The 25,971-nt window shown below is 27.3% G+C and overlaps 2 protein-coding genes across 6 annotated transcripts in view; one reads left to right on the forward strand and one right to left on the reverse strand.

Annotated features, from left to right (window-relative positions):
• Positions 1–11,040, forward strand: part of LOC117174245 (octopamine receptor beta-3R-like) — a 324,579-nt gene extending 313,539 nt beyond the window's left edge. For all 5 annotated transcript variants that reach the window (XM_033363149.1, XM_033363151.1, XM_033363152.1 and 2 more), the window contains 2 exons: positions 3,408–3,696; positions 10,356–11,040. In XM_033363149.1, the coding sequence (XP_033219040.1) occupies positions 3,408–3,618 (211 nt within the window). In that variant the 3' untranslated portion in view covers positions 3,619–3,696; positions 10,356–11,040. The remainder of the gene's footprint in view (positions 1–3,407; positions 3,697–10,355) is intronic.
• The window catches only part of LOC117174482 (cilia- and flagella-associated protein 251-like), a 21,238-nt gene continuing 1,723 nt past the window's right edge, over positions 6,457–25,971 (reverse strand). Inside the window, exons 2-6 of the mRNA XM_033363639.1 lie at positions 22,302–22,401; positions 16,227–16,382; positions 16,077–16,168; positions 15,579–15,739; positions 6,457–6,683 (exon numbers count right to left, since the gene is read on the reverse strand). Coding sequence (XP_033219530.1) covers positions 6,457–6,683; positions 15,579–15,739; positions 16,077–16,168; positions 16,227–16,382; positions 22,302–22,401 — 736 coding nt within the window. The remainder of the gene's footprint in view (positions 6,684–15,578; positions 15,740–16,076; positions 16,169–16,226; positions 16,383–22,301; positions 22,402–25,971) is intronic.

Here is a 25,971-nt window from a genome sequence, read left to right on the forward strand (position 1 = left end):
TGTCATACGCAATTTACGACATAGTTTACGACTTCGGACTCCACACTTTTTTCTAACGCAAGGTCCGACGCAGTTTCTGACGTAATTTTTTTACGCATTTTATGATGTCCTTCACGACTTCGGATCCTACGCTGTTGTGGACGCAATTTCTGTCGAAGTGATTTACACAGTTTCCGACCTATTTCCATACGCAACTTACGGCGTAGTTTACGATGTTGAATCCCACGTTGTTTCTAACGCAGTTTCTGACTTAGTGTTCTACGAAATTTACGACTTCGGTTACGACTTCGGATCGTACGTATTCACTGACGTAGTGTCCTACGCAATTTACGATGTAGTTTACGACTGCGTATCCTATATTGCATCTGACGCAGTTTCTGACATATTGTCCTACGTAATTAACGAAGTAGTTTATTAACTTATTATATATTATTATATTATATAGTTAATTAACGTAGTTTTTAATCCTGATCTTATCAGAATTTTCCTGACCGTTTCACAAATTTCCGGATTTTCCATTACTTTTCTGAATTCCCTATCGTGTAGCAACTCTGATGAAAAACTTCAGTAACTTTTTTAATTAAAAAGTCATTTTTCTTTTGATAAATTAATTCATATGTTACCCTCTATTAAATCAGATCTATACTTATTTATAAATTTTCTGGAATTCTTTTGACGTATTTTATGGTATGAAAAAAGATTGCAATACTTTGAAGGGATTCCAAATGTTTCTTTTTAATAGGTTAAAAAATTTTCAGAAATATTAAAAAACTTTTAAAAGTTTCAACAGATTTAAAAATATTCTAGAATATTTGAAAAATTATCGGGTATTTTGAAAAATTCAAGAAATTTTTAATACGTTTTAAAAATTTGCAGGGATTGCAAAGGATTTTTAAGATTTTAGGGTATTCTGAAAAATTCTAAGGAATTTTCAAGAACTTTAAAAACTTGCAAGGTATTTCAAAAGATTGTAAATTATTGAAAAGATCGTCAGATACTTGAACAGATTTCGAAGAGTTATCAATAGATTTCAATCATTTAACAAGTTTTTAAATCAAATTTTTACTTGAAAAGAAAATCTGTCTCTTTTTGCTCCACTGGGAATAGAACCGCAGAAATTCTGATATCCGGTCAGGCTATTTTCTATTAAGCTATTAGAGAGATCAAAATAAGAACCTTAGTTCAAGAGCTTCTGGGATTCTAGAATATATAATTCGATAGCATGTAACTTCACGTAATTGTGGTTTATTTTAATGGATTTCAAAGATTTTATGAAATTTTGAAACGCAGTGTCTCGTTAACTTGAAATTCGAGATAAGTATTCGAATATTTTTCACAAGCTCCTAAACTATCTCCTCACTTATCCACTCCTCCTCACCTATCTCCTCCTCATGTATCTCCTGATTCTCCTGCTCTGCTTCTATTTTCTTCTCAACTACATCCTAAACCTCATCCTCCTCCTCACCTGCCTCCTTGTCTTTTTCCTATCTTCCTCGTCCAGCTCTTTTATCTCTTCACTCATTTTCTTCTGCTCTTCAACTGTCTTCTCAACATACTCCTCCTTATCTTTTTCTCATGTTGAAAGACGAGAAAAAGGATGTTCAGGAGAGGCCAGAGAGTAAAGAGTATGATTATGGGAAAGGGGGAGGAAAAAATCATTTGATAAATGAGGAGGAAGAGGAGGAGGAGGAGGAGGGGAAGGAGGAGAAAGAGAAGACATATAAGGATGGGCAAGAAGGAAAGGAAAAGGGGAACGAGGCTAAAAGCAGATAGATAAAATAGAGCTAAAGAAGGAGGAGGAGGAAACATATCTTCCTTCTTCTTCTTCCCTATTCTATCTTATTATCTGTCTTGTCATTTAGTTTCAAAAATTGAGGAGCAGTCACTTAATTTAAAGTGACTTTTAGGGAACTTGAATTTACTACTTTCAGTAACATTACTATTACAAGATACTTTCTTTTAAAGTAACCTACTGATAAGTTCAGGAGAGTTATTCTTTTTAATCAATTAAATTTATGGATAAATCACTAGAAATATGTAAACTTCCCTAGAAATTTAGTTGAATGATTAAAATTCTGTTAAATTTAGTAAAATTGTAGTGAACTAGCCAGAATTCCACTTAATTCACAAAAATGTTTTGAATTCATCCGAATTATTTTGAATATTTACTTCTCATTCCATCTATCATAAGCATGTTTTGAAAAAAATTAACCTTCAAACATAAAATAGAAAAATTTCTTAAATTTGACTTTTTTGGAAACAGTATTTTTTGTGACTCAAAAGAAACGTTAATTTTTTCTCTTTAAGATCCTAAAGGTTTCAAAAGTAAGATTTCTATTTTTTCTTCCTATAAATAAGCGATGATTGGTTTTTGATCACTTATCGTTTTTTCAATTTTCAGTATTTATTAGCAATGAAAAAACTCTTGTATACTACAATTTCTATAGGGGTTTTCGCATTCTTTTAATTTAAAGAAAATATTTTGTAACAATAAATATTTCACGGTTAAAAATTAGGCTTTAAAGTAAATTAGACTTTTTATAGGAGAGAAAGTTATTTTTTAAAAAATTTAGTCTAAAAAGCAAGCTTGCGAGTATGTCTTTATGTAGCTTTAAATTAAAAAAAACATTTAATATTTTATTAATGAAAATATAAAATATTATTTTAACCAATAATAAGAAATTGAAATTAACTTCCGATTCTCAAAATTATTTAATGAAGAAAGCTCTCTTTTTACTCAAAATTTTTCATAAATAAACATACCACTTTTTAAGCTGCAAACAATTAACGGCAAAATCTTAAACTTTTCTTTGATATGAAAAAATGCGGTTTTTAGAAAAAATTCTAATTTTTTTTGGACTTTGATTTTTTAAGGTCAATTTTTTTAATGCCTATGATCAATGATAAGGGAATGAGAAAAATGATCGAAACTGCATTAGACGATTTTTTAAATTTTCCATTAGAAAAGATAAACATTCCCGAAATATACTATATTCGCGAAAATCCCAAAATTTTCACCTCCTCCTCCTCAATAAATATTTATCCAAATGAAAAAAATTTTAACATATAAAGAACTATATATTAGCACAACTCTCTGCCTAAGTTCAATTGGAACGGACAAATTTGATTTTTGATTTAGAAACACTTGAGAAATAATGCTTAATATCTATCGATAAAAGTATCATAAATGAATTAAAACCTTTAAAGATCAAATTTCGAAAAATCGTTTTTTAATCCAATTGTTACTCACCATGTATTTCATTATTCTTTCAGAAATTAAAAAAACTCTTATAAGTTAAGAAGTTTAAAACACTGTTAACATGAAAGCGCGCGTGCTACTATTTAATTTAAAATCCGAGCATTCGTCACAATTTCTAAGGATGCTAATTTTCTTTTTTCCCTTTTAGGTACTTGACGGCCTCTCTTTGCGCTGAAGCTTGTTACTTTCCCGAAGCAGTGGTCTCCGTCCTCTTTTGGATAGGGTACTTTAACAGCGCCTTGAATCCGTTGATTTACGCATACTTCAATCGCGACTTTCGCGAGGCCTTCAAAGACACACTCAAGAGTGCTCTGCCCTGCTGTGAAGGCTGCTGGAAAACACCCTCGCAGTTTGTCTAGCGAAGAGCGACTTGCCGATCCAGAGCTAATATGGAATCGACAAGACAATTCAGACCGCGCTGTTGACTTATTTGGAGAGTTAGTTAATAAAAAATTATATTACCTCTCCCAGTGTTGGGTAGTAACATAGTTACTTTTTAGACAAGTAACTCGAGACGCAACTTAGTTACGTAAATACATTATTTGTATTACCTATCTACTTTTTGAGAAAAAGAAGTATTTTGTGATAAACCAACAGTTGATGAATCAGCTATCTACTTACCGATTCTCTTTCTCTTCTATCTTCTGTACTGCCTCCTTCCCTTCCACGACTTGTATGTTTTACCTGCTCCTCCTGCTCCTCCTTCTTCTGCTCCACCTCTTCCCCCTCCTCTTGCTTCTCCTCCTCTTCCTTCTCCTCCTCTTCCATCTCCTCCTCCCATTCTATCACCTCCTCATATCTTTCCTCCATTTTGTCACCGTTCTCCTACTCATCTATCTGTTGACCCTCCTCCTCCTGATCACTTTCTTTATCTATCATTTACCTCTTCCTAATATCCTTTTACTTATCTTTTAACGTGAGGTGAAAGATAAAGAGGAAAATATTGGGAAAATGCAGGGGATAGATAATAAAAATGATCAGGGCAGTAAGGAGATATATGAGGAAATTAATGAAACGTATTTCAAAAATAGAAAATGGATGTTTAAAAGATAGTTAAGAAGAAGTTGGAAGAAGTGGGGGCGGGGGAAGAAAGTCACGAGATAGATTATGAGCTTCATCTCTTTCTTTAATTTCGTAATTTCCTTCTTCTCTTCTACATCCCAATCTATTTGTGTATCTATCTCTTAATTTATATTTTTCTCGTCACCTATCTCCTCCTCACCTACACGCTGATCCTTCCGCTCCCTTTTCAGTTCTTATGTGTTCCTCTACTTTTCTTATTCTTATATCTTTTCATTTATCCTTATCCAAGCCTTATTCGTCTATTTGCCGACCAGCCTACTTTTCTTATTTAATCTCCACAACTGTTTCCTAATTTAACTCCTCCTCATCTATCTTCTGATCTTCTTCCTCTACTTATTTCTCCTTCTCAAGTAAGTCCTAAGCGCCCTCCTTCTCGAAACCTATCTCCTTAGCTATCTGCCTATTCTGTTCCTCCTCTTCTTTTACCTTGTCTTCTGTATCTTCATGTTTTTCTTCCTTTTCTACTATATCATCATCCTCTTCAAACTCCTCATACAACTGTTTTTGTAGTCTCCTCACCTATCTTTTAATCTATCTGTTGCTCCTCTTCTTCTTATTTCATCTCCACAACTGTCTCTTAATTTATCTCCTCTACCTCACTTATCTCATTCTTATTCACCTTGTGATCCTCTTCCTCTTCTTTTTTATATCCTCTTCTGTATCTCTATATTTTTCCTGCTTTCCTACTGTCTCATAATCCTCCTTTTTTGTTTTCTTCTCACCCTCTTCGTCTATCTACTTACCGATCTTTCCATCTATATGCCGATTTTCATCCTGTTATTTTATCTCCTACCCTATCACTTAATTCATTTTCTCTTCTTCACCTATCTCCTCCTCATCTATCTTCTGATGCTCTTTCTCTTATTTTTTCGCCTTTTCAAGTATATATCCTAAACATTCTCCTTTTTATGATATACCTCCTTATCTATCTGCAGATTCTCTTCTTCGTCTTCTTTCACCTTATCTTTATCTTAATGTATCTCCTCCTTTTCTACTATCGCATAATCCTCCACTTTTATTTCCCCCTTTCCTTCTTCTTCTATCTCCTTACCTATATTTTCATTTATCTCCTCTTCCTCTTCATCACTTATCTCCTTATATATCTGAAGATCCTCCTCTTATGGTACCTTTTCATTCATGTTTTAATATCCCCCTCCTCTTCCTCCTCCTCACCTTTTTGCTTCTCCTTTATCTTCTGACCCTCCTTCTCTTAACATGCCTCCTGCTCAACTATTTCATAAATCATTCATCATTCATTCTTCCGGAATTTTTTAATTCGAGAAATTTATTAATTGGGAATATTCCAATTCGGAAATTTTTTTATTCGAAAATTTTCTAACTTGAGAATTTCACTACGTAGGAATGTTATTATCCGGGAATTTTCCATTTCAGAAATTTTAATATTCTGGAATTTTTCCATTCAGAAATTTCAATATTAAAAGATTTTCCAATTCGGGAATTTCACTATTCCGGAATTTTATTATGCAAAAATGTTTCAAGTCGGAAATTTTATTTTTTGCGAATTTCTTTTTTTCGGAATTTTATAATTTCGGAATTTTATAATTCGGAAATTTTCCAATTTGGGAATTTCATTATTTGGAAATCTTATTATTCGATAATTTTGCAATTCGGAAATTCTGTATCTTCATGTATCTTCACATATCTCATCCTCTTTTATTTCCCCATCTCCCTCTTAGATTATCTCCTCAACTATCTTTTAATTAATCTTCTCTTCCTCTATTATCTTCTACTGATATATCTTCTAATTCACTTCCGCTTTATGTTTCTCCTTCGAAAGTGTATCCTCAACGTCCTTATTCTCGTGACCTACCTCTTTATCTATCATCTGATCATCTTCCTTCTCTTTTATCTCCGCATCTGTATCTTCATGTATCTCCTTCTTTTTTACTATCTCATCATCCTCCTCTTTTATTTCCTCCTCCCCCTCTTTTTTTATCTCCTCACCTATTTTTTTCATATCTGCCGATCTTTATCCTGTTATTTTATATCTAGAACTATCTCTTAATTTATCTTCTTTTCATCACATACCTCCTCCTCCTCCTATGTCTTGTGTTCCTCCTCCTCTTTTTATTTCACCTTCTCAATTATATACCCTAAACATTCTCCTTCTCGTGACATAACTCTCTATCTATTTGCAGATCCTCTTTTTCCTCTTCTTTTATTTTATATGTTTCTTTATTTATTTCCTCCTTTTCCACTATCGCATGATCCTCCTCTTTTATTACCTCATCTCCCTCTTCTTCTATCTCGTTATCTATCTTTTCATTTATCTCCTCTTTCTCCTTCTTACATATCTCCTCATCAATCTGAGCATTTTCCTCTTATTGTTTATTTTCATCTATCTCTGCATTCATCTTCTCCTTCTCACCTATATCCTTTTTATCTATCTACTGAACCTGCGTCTTAACTTCTATCTCCTTCTCAAGTATATCCTAAACCCGGACCTTCTCGCCTATATTCTTATCTACCTGCCAATCCTTCGTTTCATGCTTAGTTATCTCCTCCTTCTCCTGATGCCTACTTCTCAACTATCTCATAAATTTCTTCCTCCTCTGCTCCCATCTCCTTCTCAACAATTACCTTGACCTTCTTCTCTTCTTGTATCTCCTCTTCATCTATCTTCTCATATATTTTCCTCTCCAACTGTTTAAATTTCTTATCTATCTGCGGCTTCTCATTAATATCCTTCTTATATATTACCTACGCCATGTTGAAATACAAGGAGGAGGATGTTGAGGAGAGGTAAGAGATCAATTATAAAACTGATCAGGGGAAGGAGAGAAAGGAAGAGAGTCAGCTGATAAACGAGGCGAAGATAGTTGAGGAGAAGGAGGAGAAAGATGAGGTGATAGAAGAGGAGATAGAAGAAGAAGAAAATCAGGAGATAGATCAGTTCTACTTCTTCCTTCTCATCCTACTGCTGCTCTTCTATCTTTTTATCTAACTCCTTTAATTTAAAAAAATTGATGGTTGGAGAGTAAATATAGAGTACCTTTTAGGGAACTTAAAGTTTCTTCTTCTAGTAATATAACACTAACGAGTTACCTTTTTAAAAATCAATATAACTGTTACAAGTTACTGATAAAAAAAAGTTACTTACCCAACACTGCTCTCTGCTCACTGGCAATAATCAGGGCCTAAAATGTTGCGTAGTTTGAAACACTTTTTATAGTCCGGATTAAAAAGTGTGTAGTCTATAAATTATTAATATTCCTATTTATTTATCGCTGGTTTTAAAGACTTATCCTTACGTATTTCCCTAATTTCTTCATTTTCTCGGTTTTACATTTAAATGCTAACTAAATTTATATAGAACCGAATAAGAAAATCCAACTTATAGCTAAAGGTCAATTTTTGGTTATGCGAAAAATTTACTTTTATTGTTTAAAAAAATTAATAATCTTATTGCAAAATTTGTATTTTTCAATCAGAATACTGCTGTTTTGATGTCGAAATATCAATCTTCCTACATTTTTTGTAGGAAATTTCTCTTCTGAAGTTAAAAATTTTTTTCGGTTAAAGATTCATAATTTTGATTTTAAATTCATCTCGGGCTACAAATGCCCAGATTTTATTTTTTGTTGAAAATTCAACTTCTTTTATTTAACTTAACTATTTTTTGTTTGAAGCTAAAAACTTCCGGATTAACAAAATAAACTATTTGATTAAAACCTGAAAAAATCTCAGTGGTTTAATAGTCATCTATCTTGTTAAAAATATGTTTCGTTTGTTTAAAAATTAATTTTTTCAAATGAAAATAAACTATTCCATTTTATTCGTTGAAATTTTTTTTTTAATTGTCAATTTAACCACTTGGTTGTAAATTCTTTTGTTTGATCGAAAATTCATCATTTTTCGTAGAAAATCAATCTTCCTGGTTGAGAAATTGAATTTTTAGGTGAAAATCAATCTTTTTATTTGAAAATTCATCTCTTTTATTAAAAATTCATTTTGTTCGCTTGAAAGTTAGTTTTTTCAACTGAAAATTTAACAAGTCCATTTTATTTGTTAAAATTTTATCTGTATAAATTTAAAATTCAACTACTTTATTGAGAATTCATGTATTTTGTTGAAAGCTAATTACGTTAGTGTAAAGTTAAACTATTCTATAGTTGGTTGGAAAATTATCTTTTTCAGATAAAAATTCAACCTTTTCGTTAAAAATGCATGTATGATGAAAAATCTTCTTCCTTACTAAAAAAATTCATCTTTGTGGTTAAAAAATTATCTATTTCGTTCAAAAATCGTCTATTTTGTTGAAAATTTGTTTGATTTGTTTGAAAATTAATTTTTTGTACTTAAAATTTAACTATTTCATTTTTGGTCACAATTTTCTATTGTTTTGTGCAAAATCATCTTTTGACTAAAGATGCAACTATTGCATTTTAATTGTTGAAACTTTTTTTTTTAATTGCAAAAATTAACCACAGGTTTGAAAATTCAACAATTTTGTTCAAAATTCTTCGTTTTTGTTTAATTCTTTTTTTTGTTAAAAATTAATTTGTTAAGTAAAATTTAACTGTTCCATTTTATTAGGAGCATTTGTTTAGAATTGCTTTAAGTTGATTGAAAATCCGTATTTTTTTTAGGAAATTCATCTTATTGGTAAGAAATTTATTTTTTGAGTTGAAAATTCTAGTATTGCATCCAAAAAATAGTCTTCTTTGGTAGAAAATCAATGTTCCCGTTTAAAAAATAATTTTTTAACTCAAAGTTGAAGTATTCCATATTTTTCGGTTAATATCTATCTTTACAATTGAAAATTCAACCACTTTGTTCAAAATTCGTTTATTATTTTAAAAAATTAATGTTATTACTGAAAATGTAAATATTCGTTGTTTTTTCTTTTGTTTAAAATTAATTTCTTCAATAAAAATTTAACTGTTCCATTTTATCATAAGCTTTTTTTAAATTCATTTAGTTAATTGAAAATCCGTGTTTTTTTAGAAATTCGATCTTATTGGTAAGAAATTCATATTTTTAGTAGAAAATTCTTATATTTTATCAACAAAAAAAAATAGTCTTCTTTGGTAGAAAATCAATCTTCCCTGTTAAAAATTAATTTTTTAACTGAAAGTTGAACTATTCCATATTTTTCGATCGAAATGTATCTTTTCAACTAAAAATTCAACTATTTCATTGGAAATTAATTTATTTCATTTAAAATTCGTTTTTTTGTAGAAAATCAATCTTATTATTTAAAAATTCATCTTTGTCGCTGAGAAATCATGTATTTTGTTGATTTGGTTGAAAATTGAACAGTTTTGTTCAAAATTCGTTGTTTTTTTGTTTGTTAAAAATTAACTTGTTAAATAAAAATTTAACTGTTCCATTTTATTATAACCATTTGTTTAAAAATTTATATAGATCTTTGGTCAAAATTTATCTTTTCAAGTGAAAATTCAATCACTTGGTTCAAAATTTATCTATTTTAGATGAAAGTTCAACTTTCTTATTAAAAATTTATTTATTTTGTTGCAAAATTGTCTTCTTTGGTTATAAATTATACTTTTATTGAAAAATTCATTTTTTTGTTCGAAAATTTAAATATTACATTTTTGATTAAGAGTTAATTTATTTTAAACTATTCGGTTAAGAATTCCTATATTTTGTTGTAAATTAATCATTTCTGATAAGAAAACACCTACCTGATTCAAAATCCCTCTCTTTATTTATTTTTTCAAACTTCAACTATTTGGTTAAAATTTGATCTTTTTTGTTGAAAAATATAATATTATTAGTATAGAAAACTTCCTAAGAAATCTCATTTCTCCTGTTTTTATATAATTCTAGCCTGTGTTATCAAAACAATTCCATAAACATATTTTTACCCTCTTCTTTTAAGTCGGTCGTCGGGGGGGGGGGGGGGGGGGGGGGGGGGTCTACCTTAGAAAGACGTATGATCCAAAATTTATAACATTTTCGGCCCTGGCAACCATAAGTTCTTGTCCTTTATGTAATCTAAAATTAATTTCAAAGCTCATTTTGACAGTAAACCAAGAAAAAGAAAATAGAAGAGGCAACCCGCCAGCGGAATTTTATGGCGTAATAAAAATCGCCCAAGCTCAAGATAGTGTTGTATAAAATTGCTTTTAGCAGATTAGCATCTTATGTAAATAGGAAATTGTAAACGGAATTTCGACTGACGTAATTCTATATTATTTAACAAAATTTTTGTTTATTAAAATTTATTTATCAATTTATTAATTTTTTTTAGATTTACATTTATTTATTTTTTTATTTCGAAGTGAAAAATATTAATTGAGGAGCATATCATTACTCTTTTTTGTACATATAAATAAATTATAGGCCTATCTGTATCATCGAAGATAAATTTAAAAGTTTTTACATGATCCAAAGAGTAGATGAATTATATAATAGCTATTTCGAAATTTGAAGAAAAAAAAATCAACTTGCTAATAGAATTCCGTGGAAATGTTAATAAAATTTGTAATAGTTTTTTTTCACTGGCTATTAGGATATTTGAAAAAGTCAGTCTAATTTTGAAGTAGTGTAAAATAAAGTTTCGATTAAAAAAATAGCCATTAAGATACTATATAAAATAGTTAATACATAATTATAAAATTCATGTAAAAGTGAATTTTTCGTTTTTTCTTAACAGTTAGAAATTCCTCCCTGATTTTACAAAAATGTAATTTATTCATCAATTTATTCAGTTATTTTTCTATTGTTTTTAAGCCTTCTCAGTTTTTTATATAAATAATCTCTACATTTGAATTATTTTCTTATTTAGATTATTAATGAAATATTAACTAATTGAATCTGTGATTGATTTTTTGCTTTTCAATCATTAATTTTTAACTAACACAGATTTAGAGTTTATATATTTTTTAAGTATAAAATAAAATTAAAATGTTATGTTAATAAAATATCAATAGGTAAATTCTTGTGTAAATAGTGTACATAAATTAACATAATTTATCACATGTTGTTCAATCACATATTTTCTGTGATATCCACTAGATATTAAAATTTTTTTACAATACAAATTGGTTTCAGTGACATATTTGTGATAGACTCCGTGATAGAAAATAACGAAAAATTCCGTTTTTATATATAGATAATTAACCTTTTTTTTAAACAAATTATGAATAGAATATCGATTTTTTAAAATTGCGACGGACAATAATCAAATTTTTTTTCATGTCCCCAAATTACAACGAATCGTCGCAAATTTTGTAAATATGTGTCTTCAATGAAATTAGTCATGAATGCTGTAAATATATTGCAATTGAATATTTAACTAAGATATAAGAATGAATGGGTGTCATTAAAAATGGCGAAAAATATGATCGACAAATTGTAAGTCAGAATCGAAACAGCGATTATGATAGAAAGAAATTGTATACAATATAAATAAATATGTAAATGCGTTAATAATGACGATAAAAGTGATGTGAGTTGTTGTCATGAAAATAAAAAAAAGATCATAATTATTGCTTTATTGTACTGAAACATATTCAATTTCCATATAAATATAGGCAATTTTATTGTAATAATAATAATAATATTCAATGTGAGGTTCTACAAGAAAAGGTAATTTTAATTATTTTTATTATTATTATTTCGTTGAAAATAAAAAAATATCTTCCAAAAAAATCGAAGAAATAAGTATTAGTTTGAGATAATTGTAAAGTCGCGAATAATAACATCTACTAAGTATAAAATTCCCGAATATAAAGAACTAAAATTTTAATTTTAACAGTTTCAATGAGTAAAAAAATTTTAATTATTTATATTCGGGAATTTTATAATGCGGGAGTTTCCCCATTGGGTAATATTAGAAACTTTTTGAGAATTTCATTAAATGGGAATTTTATAATTTGAGAACTTAAAAATTTATCAACCTTCTTATTAGGTAATTTTATTATTCGTAAACTTTCAGGAATTTTGTTATTCGGTAAAATTTATTATTCGCAAATTTTATAATTGGGGCGTCTTATTATTCAGAAATTTCCCAATTCAGGAATTTTGTTATTTGAAAATTTTGTTTGTCGGGAATTTTATTATCCTAGAATTTTCCAATTCGAAAATTTTATTATTCTGAAATTTTCCAATTTGGGAACTTCATAATTCAGGAGTTTTGTTATTCGGAAACTTTTTTATTCGATAATTTTATTATTCGGAAATTTTGTTATTTGGAAATTTTTTTATTCGGCAATTTTATTATTCTAAAATGTTCCAATTAGAGAATTTCATTTTTCGTGAATTTTATAATTCGGGAATATTTTAATCCGGGAATTTTTTTATTTGAAAATGTTCCAAATCGAAAATTTTATAGTTCGGGAAATTTCTTATTAGGCGATTTTATTATTTGCAAACTTAATGATTTGGAAATTTTATTACCCTTGAATTTTCCAGTTCAGGAATTTTGTTATTCGGGAATTTTCCAATTTGGGAACTTCATAATTCAGGAATTTTGTTATTCTGAAACTTTATTATTCGGTAAATTCATTATTCGTAAATTATATTCCTTGAAAATTTTATTATTCGGGAATTTTTTTATTGGAAAATTTTCCAATTCGGAAATTTCATTTTTCGTGAATTTTATGATTCGAGAATTTCCCAGTTCGGGAACTATATTCTTCGATAATCTTATTATTCGGAAATTTAGTTTTCGGAAATTTTATCATTCGGAAGTCTTATTATTCGAGAATTTCGCAATACGGAAATATTTTAATTCGGGAATTTTATTATTTAAACATTTAAATTTTTTGAAATTTTATAATTCGGGAATTTCCCAATTCCGCAACTACATTATTTGGTATTCTTATTGTTCGGAAATTTAAATTTTCAGAAATTTGATAATTTAAGAGTATTATTACTCGAAAATTTTCCAATTCAGGAATTTCGCAATTTGGAAACTTTATGATTCGGGAATATTTTAATTTGGGAATTTTATAATTCGAAAATTAAATTATCGGAAATTTGATCATTATAAAATCCTATTATTCGATAATTTTCCAATTCAGGAATTTTGTTATTCGGAAATTTTCCAATTGGGGAATTTTACTATTCAGGAATTTTATTATTATGGAATTTTATTATTCGGGAATTTTTCAATTCAACAATTATATTAATCGATAACGTTCCAACTCGGGAACTTTATTATTTAGAAATTCAATAATTCAGGAATTTTATTAATCGAAAATTTTCCAATTCTAAAATTTTCTACATCGGGAATCTTATTATCCCGGAAGTTTCCAATGCAGAAATTTCATTATTCGGGAATTTTATTTTTAGAAATTGTTCCAAATCGAGAATTTAATTATTCGAAAATTTTATAATTCGGGGGTCTTATTATTCGAGAATTTTCCAATTTGGGATTTTTCCAATTTTAGAACTTCATAATTAAGGCATTCTGTTATTCGGAAACTTTATTATTCGGTAATGTCATTATTCGTAAATTTTATTATTTGGAAATTTTTTTATATGAGAATTTTCTTATTCGAAAGCGTTCCAATTCAGGAATTTCATTTTTTGTGAATTTTATAATTAGGGAATTTCCAAATTCGGGAACTTTATTATCCGTTAATTTTATTCATCGGAAATTCTATCATTCGGGTATTTCCCAATTCGGAAATTTTATTATTCGAAAATGTTCTAAATCAAGAATTTAATTTTTCGGGAATTTTGTAATTCGGAAATCTCATTATTCGAGAATTTTTTAATTCAGGAAACTTTTTATTAGAAAATTTTATTATTCGAGAATTTTAATTTTATTAATATGGAATGTTATTATTCAGAAATTTATAAATTCAGGAATTATATTATTTGAAAACTTTCTAATTCGGGAACTTCATTATTTAAAAATTCAATAATTGGGGAATTTTATTTAACGAAAATTTTCCAATTCGGGAATTTCCAATTTCCAGACTTTTTCAGTCGTCCCTTTATTCGGTAATTTTCAAACTCATAAATATTATAATTCGGGAATTATATTATTTAAGAATATTCCAGTTCGGCAATCTTATTATTCGAAAATTGTTGCTAGCTCGGAAATTTCCCTATCTGGGAATTTTATAATTCGGGTAATTTATTATTCAGGAATTTTTCAAGCCCGAAATTTTATTTCTCGGGAATTTTCTAATTAGGGAATTCCGCAATTTAAGAACTAAAATTTTTTTAATTTTTATAAAATTAATTGAGTTAATTAAATTAAATAAATTAATTTTTTATAAAATTATAAAATGTATAAAATTATGAAATTTTTATTTGTAAATTTCGCAACGCGGAAATTTTATTATTCGGAAGTATTTTATTTCAAGAATTTTATTGTTCGAAAATATTCCAAATCGAGAATTTACTTCTTCGGAAATTGTATAATTCGGTAGTTTATTATTCAAGAATTTACTAATTTAGGAATTTTGCTATTCGACAATTATATTATTCGGGAAATTTACAAATCGGAAATTTTGCGATTAGGAAATTCTACAATTCGGGAATTTTATTCTTCGAAAATTTTCTAGCTCGGGAATTTCACTATTTGGGAATTTTATAATTTGGGGATTTTATCTTTCGGAAATTTTTCCAGTCCGGAATTTTCTTTTTTAGGAATTTCTTTATTTAGTAAGTTTCCAATTAAAGTATTTTACGGCATCGGAAATTTGATTTTTCAGTATTTTTTAGTCGGCCCATAAGTTTGCAACATTTTTTGTTATTAATAACAATTAGTAATTTGCCTATTTATCTAATTTCCAAAATTTTAGAATAAAAATGATATCAGAATGTTATATGAAAAACTTTTTTATCAAGTTTACAATACTGACGTTTTTAATTATTATTATATCTCCATTATTACGCATCACTGGGAACCTCGTATAAACAATATATATTTTTTTAAGATCATGTTGCTTTAAGAGAATTTTTATTAAGGGAATTTTCTTCTAGAATTATTGTTTGTAATATCCGTATTTGTTAATTTTTTATTTAATTTCTGCATTAAACTTCTTTCTAATCTGTGAAGGATCTAAGTTCGTTAAAAATATAATAATTTCTAACAAATAAAAACAAAGAAATAGTTGGTATTAGCTTAGAGAATTGGTTATTTTAATAACAATAATAAATTATCCATTAATCTAATTTCCCAAATTCTGAGACAATGTCCGTTGCGGGAATTTTCTTATAGAATTGTCAGTAACATTAGTTTTGGGATCAAACGAAAGCTAATGCATCAGTGATCTATCTTACCGACCCTCCTTCTCTTCTATTTCCTCCTTATCTATCGCCTGATCCTCTCCTTCCCTTCTACTATCTCCATCCTCCACCTCCATCTTCTGATCCTCCTCCAAGTCTATTGTCTCCTCATCTATCTTAACATCTATTTTCTCATCCTCCTCCTTCTCTTTGTCTTTGCTATTCTCATGTATATAATTATCTTCCTCCTCCTCCTCCTCCTGATCATCTTATATATATATTTTATGTCTTTTCAAAATCCTCCTCCTTATCTTATAAAATACGGTAAAATATAATGAGGAGGATGTTGAGAGATTCAGAAGCTATTTGAGGAGGATATACAAAAAGAGGAGAAGATGATCAGAAGGTGGATAAGGAGATCATTCTCTTCCTCCTATTCCGCCCCTTCCTCCTCATTTTATATATACTGATCTTTCTCTTCGTCTATCTCTTAATTTATCTCCACATCTATATCCTCATCTACCTGACGTTCCCCTACTCATAACTTTCCTCCTACTTCTCCTCTTCCTTCTCCTTATCTGACTCCTTAGATATCCCCTCATTTATGTGCTGATCCTCCTCCTCCTCCTCCTCCTCCTCTAGACTTATCTGTTCCGTACCTGTATGGTTATCCTTCTGTTGTTCTACATCCGTCTCAATTACAAACCATCTGCTCCTGACACATTTTCTTGTCTATCTGCTGATATACTTCATATTTTTTCATATCCTCATCTGCCTCTTTATTTATCACCCGCTCCTCGCCTATGTCCTCCACATCTATCTTCTGTTCCCTCTCCGCTTCCTCTGTCTCCTCAACTATCTCCTAAGCCTCCTTCTCATTTTCCTCTTCTATCTCCTCTTTAGCTATCTTCTCAAATATCTCTCCCTCCTCCTCCTCCTACTTCTCGTCAGCACCCTTCTCATCTTTCTCACCTCATTTTAAAATACAAAGAGGAGGCTGTTTATAAGAACCAAAAAATACATAAGAAAAATCATGAAGGGGAGAAGATGGAGAAAGAGAAGCAGTTGATAGATAACAAGTAGATAGGTGAGAAGAAAATAGGTGAAGAGAAGGAAACTATATAAGTAAATAGATGACTATAAGAAAATAAATATATCATTTTATAAAATTGGTTACTAGTAATAAATATTGTTAATTATCTGATAATATAATTCCCGAAATACTAGAATAAATATGTTTTCAAAATATTATATAAAAAAGAACCCTCTAAAAATATTTAAAAATTACAACTTTTAATATATATTTATAAAATGGTTTCCGAAATTTACAATTTTAATTACAGTTGGACTCTTCAATAGCTCTCCCTTCTATAGCTTTCCGAGAATTGACGCCGTGCTGCAGGTAGGTATAACAGGAGATGCGCTGGGTGTACCGGATGTGGGAAGGTCAGTCAGGCGTGAACAAACAAAATCGTTTTCAACCGAAGCGGCAGTCTATTAAGGTATTTCCCCACCACCGCCAGCCCAAAAACCCGGCACAATAGAAGAGTTTAACTGTATTGACATATTTACATTATAAGAAATTACTCGTAAGCTGTCACAAATTATATTTCGTAAAAAAAATATTTTATTTCAAAAGAATTTCCGAAAAGGGTATTTATTTATAGAATTGTTAGTAACAATCTTAATTGTTCATTAATCGTCTAATTTCTACATTAAACTTCAAGTCATAAATTTGTTTACAAATTTTCTTGCGACAATCAAAATTTAAATTATTGGTATATTTCCATGATAATTCATCACTCGTAGCCTTTTTTTTAATCATATTTTAATTATAAAAAATATCAGAATAAAAATGTTTTCAGAAAGTTATGAAAAGAAAGACCGGTTAAAATTACTTTAAAATGAAAAACTTGAATATTTGTTTATAAATTTCTTCATAACAATCTCCATTCTAATTATTTTCATATTCCCATTATTTGGCACAACCGATAACCTAATAACAGCAATATTTGATTTGAAAAATTATCAAAAAAAAAACATACAAGATTTTATTTTTTTATCAACTTTGTTATTAATTACAGAAAATTTTTAATATCTTTTAATTTTTTAATTTAAAAGTTTTTTCAGAATATTATATATTTTTAAACACGTAATGTGTCTTTAAAATAACAAGGTCAATTTGTTTATAAATTTCTTTGTAAAAATCACATTTTTAATTATTGGTAAATTTTCATTATTTAGCACAACTGGTAACCTGATGCTAATAATATATAGCAATGAAAAAAAATTTTGCAAGAGAATGTTCAAGGCGGGTATTTATTTATCTCATTTGTTACTAATGATCAGAATTGTTAATTACTCTTTAACTGTATTGTTAAAATTTCAAAATAAAAATGTTTCTTTTGAATGATGTGTAAAAAAACTGTTTAATATGACGTTAAAATTCCAAGAGTCGATTATTTGTTTATAAATTTGTTTACAACAATCGCAATTTTAATTATTTGCATATTTCCATTATTTAGCATAACTGGTAACCTAATAAAAAAATATCTTGGCAAAAAGATTTTTTTCTACGACAGATTGTATCAGATAGGCGTTTCTTTCTCCAATTTCTTATTAAAAAACAAACAATTTTTGATTATCTAATCATTTACAAAATTGCAGAAATATTAGAATTTTTTTTCGAATATTATATAAAAAAGAACCGTCTAAAAAGATTGAAAAATGATCAATTTTAATATTTTTTTATAAAATTGTTTATAATATTAATCATTACATCTATTAATCTAAATCTCAAAATATCATTTTTTTAAAGAAAGTTGAATTAAAAACAGACCGTTAAACAGAAAATTCAAATGTTTGGTTCGAAATAATATATCTTGTTGAAAAGTTGTCATTTTTGGTAGAAAAATTAACAAGATTATTGAAAATTGACTATTTTTTGCAAAATTATATTATCTGGTAAACTTCGAATGTTTTTTATTTGCAATTAAAATCTTTCTTTTTTTTAAATCAGCTGCTCCGTTGAACTCTTTAATTAAAAAATAAGTTTGTTGCAGACATTTTTACTATATTATTAAAAATTTGTTTTTTTGTTAAAAATTAATTAGTTTAACTGAAAATTTTAATGTTATATTGTAATTAGTAATTAATTTTTGTGTATCTGGGAATTCAACTGTTTTGTTGAAAATTGAACATCTTCGTGGAACTCCGGTATTAAAAAATATTTTCTTTGTTTAAATTTTATATATTTTTTGAAAATTCGTTAATTTAAAAAAAAAAATTGTATTTTTAATTAGAAGTTAATATTTTTGAAAGAAAAATGAACTTTTGTCTTAAAATCTAACTTTTTAGTCGAAAATCAACTATTTGGTTAAATATTTGCCTTGCTTGATTGAATTCAGCTATTTTTTAATTTCTAATTTAAATTTCTTTTGGTTAAAAATCAATCTTATTAGTTAAAAATTCATCTTACTCGTTGAAGAATCGAGTCTTGGATTGCAAATTAATATGTTTTGGTTGGAAATTGAAATCTTTTTTATAAAATTTGTATTTTAGGAATGAAAATGAAAGAACTATTTTAAAAAGCAAATATAAAGTTTAAAATATTAAATATAAATCATAAAATATAAAATACATCTAAACTATAAAGATACATAAGCAACAATTTGCCTAATAATTAATTAAAGAATGCTGCATCTGTGCTATTGATAATTAATTAATTTATATTGTTTATTGAAAAAATTCAGTGGTCTAAAATACAAAAACTTAATTTCTTTCGGTATTATTATTCAATCCAAGAATGGCATAAATAACTAAATCTTTATTATAACATGTTTGAGAAGTAATATTTGCAAGTTTTATCTTTTAGATATAATAATTTTAGAATCATCCGAAGATTTTAAAACGAAAGTTTCCCTATTACTTATAGTCGGAGGGAAACTTCTTAATCTAAGAAAAGTCCCATAAGAAAATTAAAAAAAAGTTTCTCTCAGACGGAATTGAAAACAAAATTTCACAAATATCTCAATCTCTTTCACAAATTGTAAAAGAAAGCAACTTCTTAAAATCCTTTCTCGCAAATTTTTTATTTTTAGAGAGAACGATCTAAAAGTGCTTTTTGGAGGGCTGGACTAGAAATCTTATACAGATTATTCGAGAAATGTTCTTTTATTAACAGAAAAAGAAATTGATAAAAAAAAAATTGAAAGAAAATCAAGGTCAAATCACTTGCCTTTTTTTTATTTATAATTTTGCAATGACAATCGAAAAATGTGTATTAAAAATCTACCAACATTTCGGCGTGAATTCAACACTACTTTTTGGGTAAAATTTTTTTTTTATATTTTTAAATAAATAGTTGAATTTTTAAACAAATATAATCAATATTGTTCAAAACTGGAATAGTTGAGATTTGAATAGAACAATATTTCATTGAAAATCAAATTGCAATTTTTCAGAAAAATAGTTGAATTTTTAACCAAATAATTAAATTTTTGAATAAAAAAAAATTTTCAATAAAAAATTAATAAATTGAATTTTCAGTTATTAAAATTAATTTCCAACCCAAAATAACAGAATTTTTAACATAATAATGAAAAATGTCAAACAAATTATTTAAAAAATTGAATTTCTGATAAAAATGAACCAGCTAAATTTTTATTTCAAACAATAAATTTTTAATTAAAAAACTAATTTTTAACAAAATAGCTCAATTCGCAACCAAAAAAATTTATTTCATCAAAAGAAAAACGATTTTTAAGCAAGTTAATAAATTTTTGACCAAAATTTTTAACGAAAAAAAATGTGCAAAAACGTTAAATTCAAATTAAATAAAAAAAATATTTTCAAACAAAAAAATACAACAAAAAAAACAAAAATCAAATAGTTCAATTTTTAAATAAAAAAGGATAATTTTCAATGAAAAATAGAATATCGAATTTTCAGTTAAGATTTTTCAGTCAAGAAGCGAAAAAATGTGAAATTAATTATATACAAAAATGAATTTTTGATAAAAATGTAAGAGTTAAATCTTTATTTGAAAAAATCAATTTTAAAAACTACTTTTTAACAAAATAATTCCATTTTTTACCAGAAAAAATCCATTTCATCACAAGAAAACCGATTTGAAAAAATCTAAATGAACATTTAACCAAATATTTGCTACTTTTACTAAAAAAATGAATTTTTGACAAAAAATGAACAAAAAAACTACTTTTTAACATAATAGTCTTGTTTTTATCACGAAAAGATTTGCAGTTATCAAATTTAATTTGCAAACAAAAATAACAAAATTTTTAAAAATATATTTAAAAATTTCAAACAAATTGTAAAAAAAAATAAAAATGAATTTTCGATGAAAATGAAACAGTTACATTTTTATTTAAAACAATAAATTTTGAATTGAAAAACTACTTTTTAACAAAATAGTTCAATTTACAACCAAAAAAATTAATTTCCTCAAAAGCAAAATAATTTGCGAAAAACTTAATCAATATTTAACTAAATAGAAGAAAAAATAGAATAGTTAAATTTTTAGAAAACAAATTATTTTTAACAGAAAAAAAACAACAAATTTACGACAAAATCCTTATATTTAGACTCCAAGAAGACATATTTTTTTAAGCAAAAAGAAAAACCAAAATTTTTAAAGAAAATAGTTGAATTTTTTTATCAAATACTTGAATTTGAAAATAAAAAAGAATAATTTTCAATTAAACATAGAATGGTTGAATTTTCAGTTAAAACAATAAATTTCGAATTAAAAAGCTTCTTGACAAAATAGTACAATTTTTAACAAAAAAATTAACTTTGATTAAGACCAAAACGATTTTCGAAAAAAACAGATCAATTTGCAACTAAATAGTTGCGATTTTCTCAAGGATTTATTTTCTACCAAACAAAAAACGAATTTTCACAAAACGGGTCAATTTCGGACATTAAGTATGACTTTTTTACAAAGTTGTTGAATTAACTACAAAAGAAGTAATATTTTAATCAAATAATAAAAACTTTGAACCAAGAAAGGTGATCTTTTAATTAAAAACAGATTGATAAACTTGAAACAAAATAAATAAATTTTCGACTCAAAAAAGATCAATTTTCAATCTAGAGAATTAATTTTGCAATTTTTAGTTAGTTAAAAAATTTGCACCAAAAAAAAAACTAATTTTTCAAAAAAAAGTAAAATTTTCAACAACAGAAATTAGATTTCAACCAAAAAGATCAATTGTCTAGCAAAATTATTGATTTTCCAAAAAAAGAAGACGATTTTTTCAACAAATTTCATTAATTGAAAATAAAAAACTCAAGTGTCAATCAAAAATAAAATAGTTTAATTTTCTACAAAATAAATAATATTTCAATCAAATAGTAAAATCTTTAATCAAGAAAAACAAATTTTTAACCAAAAATAGAATCGTAGACATTTCAAAGAAAAAGAATTAATTTTAAAGCCAAAATTTTCGGGTATTATTATTGAGTTCTATTAACTTAGTTCGCATTCAAGTGAAAAAGTAAAAAAAAGTTTGGTCGATGTAATTGGAAAATTTTTAACTATTAAAATCATTAGGAATTTTTTTTAAATTTTGCCTTCTTTAACTTTCGTATTTTAGTTTTTTACCATTTTTTTAATTTGAAATGAATCGAATCTCGACCGCTGTATAATTTTAATAATTGACAATTATAAAAATAGTTTTGCTTACTTTTCATTTCACAATATAAAAGTGTCAATGTTTGTGTCGAAAATTAGCCCGGAAAGTGTTATAGGAGATCATACCTTGATTATACAGCCAGCTTGATCACCTGGCGGGTATGGCAAATAAATTTCGCGACATTGGTATTGATTTTCGCCAGAAATTAGGACAATAATTTTCAACCTGATAACAGAAATTTCAATCCTTATTTACCATTAGAAGCATAAAATTTTGAATAAATAGGCTCTAGGCAATAGATTAAAAATTTAATTTATGTATATAAAGATTAAATTAAAATGAATTAAAATGAATTAATAATAAATAATAATGAACAGAATGGTACCCACGTGTATTTTTAATTTTATAACTGCATTTTAGTTTCTTGTAGTATATCATTTATCATTATATGCTTTCTTCTGAAATTTTAAACTAAAAAAGATTAAATATTCTAAAAAATAGATTCATTTTTTACTAAGGAATACCATTTTTTTACTTTAAAAAATAATTTTGTAATAAAATACAAACTTTCTAACAAAAAATAAAATTTTCAGTTAAATGACTGTACATTTTATTGAACTGTTGAATTTTTAGAACAAAAAGTCGAATTTTCATAAAACAGTAGAGCTTTCATTATGAAAATTTAATTTTTAACCAATGAGATACATTTTATGTCAAAAAAATTAATTTATAAGAAAAAACACGAATTTGTAACAAAATGTTTACATTTTCAATCAAGCAAATTTATTTTCTGTCAAAACCAATGAATTTTTAACCACAAAAAATAATTTTTAAGAACGTATTTAAATTTACAGTTCGAAAATGTAAATATGGAGAAAAACTTCATTTGTAACCTTAGCAAATTAACTTTTAACCAGCCCGTTGCATTTTGAACTAAAAAAGTTTTCATTTTTACGTATATTACTCAATTTTGGAATTCCTTGAAAAACCAAAATTTTTTGAATTCCGCGAATTTTCTGTAATCCTTGAATAATATGAATTCATAAAATGTGTGGAATTCTCTTAAGTTCCTAAATTCCTTTTATCTCGTGAATTCCTTGAATTCTTTAAACTCATGGAATTTTCTGAATTTTTTTAATTCCTTTTATTTCATGAATTCCCTTAATTCCTTGAATTCTCTGAAATCCTTCAATCTGAGTTTCTCGAAATTCCCTAAGTGCTCTAAATTCTCTTACATGTTTTTTGATTACCTTAAAATATGTTAAATTCCCTGAATTCTTTGAATATTCGGAATTATTTGATCTCCCGAAATTCCCTGAATGTCCTGGAATCCGCGAAATTCTCTGATTTTATGAAATCCTCGAATTCCATTAATCTTTTGGATTTCCTGAATAATCTTAATTCCTTAGGTATTTGTAATTCTCAGAATTTCTGTAAATGCCTGAATTTTTTGGCTTCCAGGAAATCCTAGAATATTTTGAATTATTTGAATTGCTTGAATTCTCTGAAATCCTTAAATATTAAGGATTCCTGAAATTATTTGAATTCTGTTAATTTCCTGAATTGCCCTAATTCCTTGAATTCCGTAAATTCCCTGAATTCTCTGAAATCCTGCAATCGCTTTAATTTTATGAACTTCTTGAATTCCCCTGAAATTTCTAGAATTCGCTAAATTTCCTTAAAACTGGTGGAATTCCCTTAAAGTTTCCTATTTTTCTGAATTCCTTGAATATTCTAAATTCTTTGAATTCCTCACATTCCCAAAATTCTATTAAATCCTTAAAATTCTCTGGATTCCATGAATATTTTTAATTTCTTCAATAATTCGAATTACTTAGATATTTGGAATTCTCAGAATTCCTGAAAATCTAAACTTTCGTTGGCATCTCTGAAATTCTTAAATATTCTGAATTTCGGAAATTTTTTGAATGCCCTGAATACTCTGAACATCTTGAATATTCTGAATTCCTAGATTTGTCCGAATTCTTTAAAAAAAATTATGCCGTGAATTCCCTGAATTCCTTGAATTTCCTGAATTATTTGAAATCCTGTAATCCATTCGATTTAATGAGTTCCTTAAATTCATGTATTGTTTTGATTTTTTTTTATTCGCTTGAATTAAATTTAAATAAATTATCTTGAACTCTGTCACCAATTTTGTAATTCCTAAAATTCTTTGCAGATTTGCAATTTTCTTATATATTCAGAATTTTTTGAATATTCAAAATTTGTTGTGTATTTAGAATTCCCTGAATTACCGAAAAGCTTTAAATTCTAAATTCTGAATTCCTGGATTTTCTCGTAGTCTCTGATTGCCTTTCTAAATTGCTTGAATGTCCTGAATTTCTTGAATGTTCGGAATTTCGTGAATTCTTCAAATTCCCTAAATATTTTGAAATTCTTGATTTCTCTAAATTCCATGAATCCTTTAAAACATTGTGAATGTCCTAAATTCTTTGAGTTCACCTAATTTCTAGATTTACCTAAATGCATGAAAATTCCTGAAATTGTATAAATTCCTTGAATATCCTAAATTTTTGTATTCTCTCAATTTCATGGATTTTTACAATATTCTGAATTCTCCTTATTTTTGGAATTCCCAAAATTCTCTAAAATTCCTGAAAATTTCTACATTCCAAAAAATCTTTGAATATCCATGAATTCCTTCAATTTTGGGAATCCCCCGAAATTTCTGATTTCCTGAAATTCTCTGAAAACCTTAAATATTATAAATTTGTAAAATTCCTTACATGTTCTGATTTCCTGAATTTCCTGGCATAATCTGAATTCCATAAATTCCCTGCATTCTTTGAATCCCCTGAATTCCTGAAATTATCTAATTTTACTGAATTCCTTAAATATTCTAAATTATTTATAATCCCTTAATTCATTCTATTTATCTGAACCAAAAATGTCTAATTTGTTACTTATTCATATTTGAGATTGAAGTATTCCACGATAAAATAACTCAAAATTGAAATTTTCAAATTATTTTTATTTGAAGTGATTAAAGTGAAAAATCGAAAATTGGAATCAAAGTTGTTTGATGCTTGTTTTATGTTTGTAAATTATTAATTGAAAATGCAATGTACCGTACACGCTTTAGCGCACAATTAATTACTCTTTTTAAAGTAAAATAATAGTTTTTAATGGGTATTAAATTTAAAGATGTAATACTGTCAGTCGATTTAAAAGTACATAAAGTAAAAAATTTGCAATGAGTGTATAGTGAATTCATCCCTGAGAGGCAATGAAGAATAATAATCTGTGCAATAAGCCGTCCTAATTTAATTGCCAGCGCACGAATGGAGATTGCATTTGAGCAGGTGGTTCTGCAAAAATGTCAAAAAGAAATTATGACCCTCGGGGCTTATTCATTTTTTATCTCTCTTTTTTTCGCTCCTTTCAAATTCAGAGGGATATTTCGCTCCCTGGAGGATTTTTATCGAAAGTTAAACGACTTTAATAATTCGCTGGATCTCACTTTTATAGTTTTATCCCTTGCAATCCGAATAGTCCAGTTTTATTATAGTAATCCAAATAAAACCAAGTAAATCAAAGGAGTACTGAGTAATCCAATGTTATACTGAGTAATCCACTTGTAATCCACTTTTATTCTGTCTTTATCCACTTGTAATCTAGTTTTAATTAGGAATAATCCACTTCTGATTCAGGTTGATCTACTTTCAATCCATTGTAATCTGATATTCCAGTTTGATTATAGTAATCCAGCATAATCCACATTAATCCAAGTAATCAAATGAAATACAAAGTAATCTAATGCGATATTACTAA

The sequence above is a fragment of the Belonocnema kinseyi genome, chromosome 6, assembly GCF_010883055.1.
Source record: "Belonocnema kinseyi isolate 2016_QV_RU_SX_M_011 chromosome 6, B_treatae_v1, whole genome shotgun sequence".
Lineage (NCBI taxonomy): Eukaryota > Metazoa > Arthropoda > Insecta > Hymenoptera > Cynipidae > Belonocnema > Belonocnema kinseyi.